Genomic DNA, 3,264 nt, shown 5'->3' with positions numbered 1-3,264 from the left:
CACTTAGCACCAACGTCTCCTCCATCACTTCCTCCACACTTCCTCCACCAGCTGGAACGTCATCACAGGCCATTAAAAACAAAAGCCTTGATTTTATGATCTACTGTAACTGTAACTGTGTGTGTGTGTGTGTGTGTGTGTGTGTGTGTGTGTGTGTGTGTGTGTGTGTGTGTGTGTGTGTGTGTGTGTGTGTGTGTGTGTGTGTGTGTGTGTGTGTGTGCGCACGTGCGTGCCCCCTTCCTTAGTAAGCCTATATATACAAATATGTACATTACATTTTGGAAAGTTACAATCATTACGTAATAATCAAATTACGTAATATATACAGTACAGGAAACAATTGAGATGTCAAAATATAAATAACATAAAAATATATCCTTCAGGACAATAAGAAATAATCATATTTGAACTGGGGAGACCCCCCACCATGACAAGCACTTGACAATGATAATTGTAGGCATTGCATTTAGTTTGACTCAGTTCCACAGATGCATATTGTGAAAATAGCCAAACTAGAAAGAGGCAATTCTGGGAAATTGCAAAGTGTGATTGCCTACATCGCAGCCGTCGAAAATGGAATCACTTTTGGCTCCGCGTTGATTAAGCCACCCTCGACACGCGATTCAGATTTGGGATGGATCGGACATTCCGTGCGTGAATTGTGGCGTTTTATGTAAGATAGGCCCCTCCCACTAACTTCGGAAGACGATTACGGCCGAACGATACAGAAGATCTAAATTCTGACTGTGCTGTTTTAATCGGATAGGTCCAGAGATCATGTGTACCGATTTGTGTGAGATTTGGACAAAATCTGTAGGAGGATGAGGAGCAAAAAGTGTGTTTTGAACAAAATTCAAAATGGCGGGAAATCTATCTAGACGCAAATGGGCGTTGATTTTACGACCTACGGTTCAAGAGTTATACCACAAAACGTAAAGTTGGCTGTTATAGCGCCACCATGAGGCCGAACGGTATACTTCTAAGGTAATTCATTTTAGTAATTATTAATTAATAATAATTAATTATTAATGTCTATGGGGAAATTTAATGCACTAATTAATTCATATAAATTAAACTATCCAACAAATGTCTTTGTTGGAAAAGCACAAGCACACGATTCCCGATATATATGGACTGGTGACGTCAGGAGTATGACAGGACATACGTAGGATATATAATGGATGACTCGAGTTACAAAAATGAGAAGGCATCGAGATGAACCAACCCTCTAATAACCCCATTGTTGCAGCCCCGTTCCACGACAAAAGAACGATGGCTAACGACGGCTCTCTCCACCCAGGAACGGTGCCTCGTGCACAGGCAGCTCGGGGAACCGCCCGGGCCGGTCTTTTGTTCAAATTATATTGCTTGGGCGTTATGGCAACAATCTCAGCGTCGTATGCAGTGGCAGTGCGGTACACCAGAACAACAGGACAAGCTCAGTATGTCACAGCTACTGTTGTGTTCACTGCTGAGCTCATTAAGTTATTACTGAGTTTCTGCATGATGGCAAAGGAAACCGGTCTCAGACGGCTGGGAAGCTCCATTGTGGAACATGTATTCATTCCCAAAGAGTTGCTGAAACTGTGCGGTGTATCGGTGCTGTACGCACTTCAGAACAACATGGTCTTTCTGGCCTTGAGCAACCTGGACCCAGCCACCTTTCAGCTGACCTACCAGTTGAAGATACCCTGCACGGCCCTTTGTTCAGTTTACTTGCTGCGCAGCACTCTCAGCGCACGCCAGTGGATCTCTGTGATAGTGCTTTCCGCGGGTGCCACCCTTGTCCATTGGAAACCTGAAGAAGTCACTCCCGGGGACCAACACCCTCTCGTTGGATTTGGAGCCGTTATTGTCGCTGTCCTGTGTTCTGGACTTGCAGGCGTTTACTTTGAGAAGGTACTGAAGAGTCCACATAAAACAAAGTCCCTGTGGGTGAGAAACATCCAGCTGTACCTGTCTGGCACCCCGATCACCTTTGCTGTCGTTTTCATGTCGGAGGCCAACAGGACCATCATCTGGGATAAAGGATTCTACTTTGCTTACACACCCTGGGTGTGGTTAGTAGTGGGCTTGGCCAGTGTGGGGGGTATGTATGCATCCATCGTAATACAGTACACGGATAACATTGTGAAGAACTTCGCTTCCGTGGCTGCCATCATTATCGCAACCGTGGCTTCGGTCCTTTTGTTTCGCCTCCAGATAAACCTCATCTTTGCCTTTGGAACATTGCTCGTCTGCGTGTCCATCTGCCTGTATGCTCTTCCAAAGAACATGTGCAAGTTGCCCAGGCCAGCCTCAGATGAGGAGGAATCCATTGTTTGAGGCTTCTTCTTCTTCTGTGTAACGTTAGAGGTCCAACTCGGTGTCGCGGAGCCACGCCCGCGTCTCTGGTCCCAGGTCAAAGAGGCCGGCCTCTGAGGGCGGTCTGTGTAAGGGGCAGGTGAAGATGACATGGTCCTCTGAGGGCGGTCTGTGTAAGGGGCAGGTAAAGATGACATGGTCCTCTGAGGGCGGTCTGTGTAAGGGGCAGGTAAAGATGACATGGTCCTCTGAGGGCGGTCTGTGTAAGGGGCAGGTGAAGATGACATGGTCGGCGGTCTGCTCAGGGGCACCGCACTCACATGCCCCACTGTCTGCCAATCCCCACTTCTGCAATGACGCATTGAAGCGACCAACCCCAGTTCTTTAGCGGTTCAGTGTGGTCCCATCTCCTGGATCCCAGATGAACCGATGCATGCGGGAGGGCCCGGCTGACTCCCACTCCTGCTTCCACGCTGCTGCTAGCCATGCATCTCTGGAGATGACCTTTAGGGGTGGTGTTGAGCATCTCCTGTGCTGCCCTGTTGTAGGGGTGACGAGACCCGAGTCTGCTTGGAGGCGCTGGAGTTGTGGTGGTGCCATGCAGGATGTGCCAATCCTGCTTTTGGGCTTTCCTGGCCAGGACGAGGGTGGCAGCTTCCCGTCGGAGGCCGGCCGGAGCTATTCCTGCAAGGACTGGCAAGTGGGACACAGGGGTGGGCTTCAGGCATCCCGTAATGATCCGGAAGGCTTTGTCACATCGACCTTTCTTGCATGTGGGCTTCTGCTCCAGACTGGGGCGCAGTATTCCGCTGCTGAGAAGACCAGGGCTTGGGTGGATATACGCAGCGTCTTAGCGGAGGCTCCCCAGGTTGTTCCAGCGATGCGGCGGATCAGTGCAACCCTGGATGTCACCTTGGCCTTGAGATCCTTGAGGTGTTGACTGAAGGACAGTGTCCGTCA

General features: G+C 49.3%; 1 protein-coding gene across 1 annotated transcript; it reads left to right on the top strand.

The window, feature by feature from the left end:
• Positions 1 to 1,215: 1,215 nt before the first annotated feature.
• On the top strand, positions 1,216 to 2,325 carry LOC308312483 (CMP-sialic acid transporter-like; the record flags this gene model as incomplete). The annotated part of the gene is made up of 1 exon (XM_080759090.1): positions 1,216 to 2,325. One exon carries the CDS (start codon positions 1,216 to 1,218, stop codon positions 2,323 to 2,325), a length of 1,110 nt encoding a protein of 369 aa, XP_080615216.1.
• Positions 2,326 to 3,264: the final 939 nt, after the last annotated feature.

This window comes from Protomyctophum bolini (assembly GCF_963924005.1).
Source record: "Protomyctophum bolini genome assembly, chromosome: 3".
NCBI classification, from domain to species: Eukaryota; Metazoa; Chordata; class Actinopteri; order Myctophiformes; family Myctophidae; genus Protomyctophum; species Protomyctophum bolini.
Note: the sequence above shows the minus strand (reverse complement) of the source record. Positions and strands in the feature narration are given on the sequence as shown.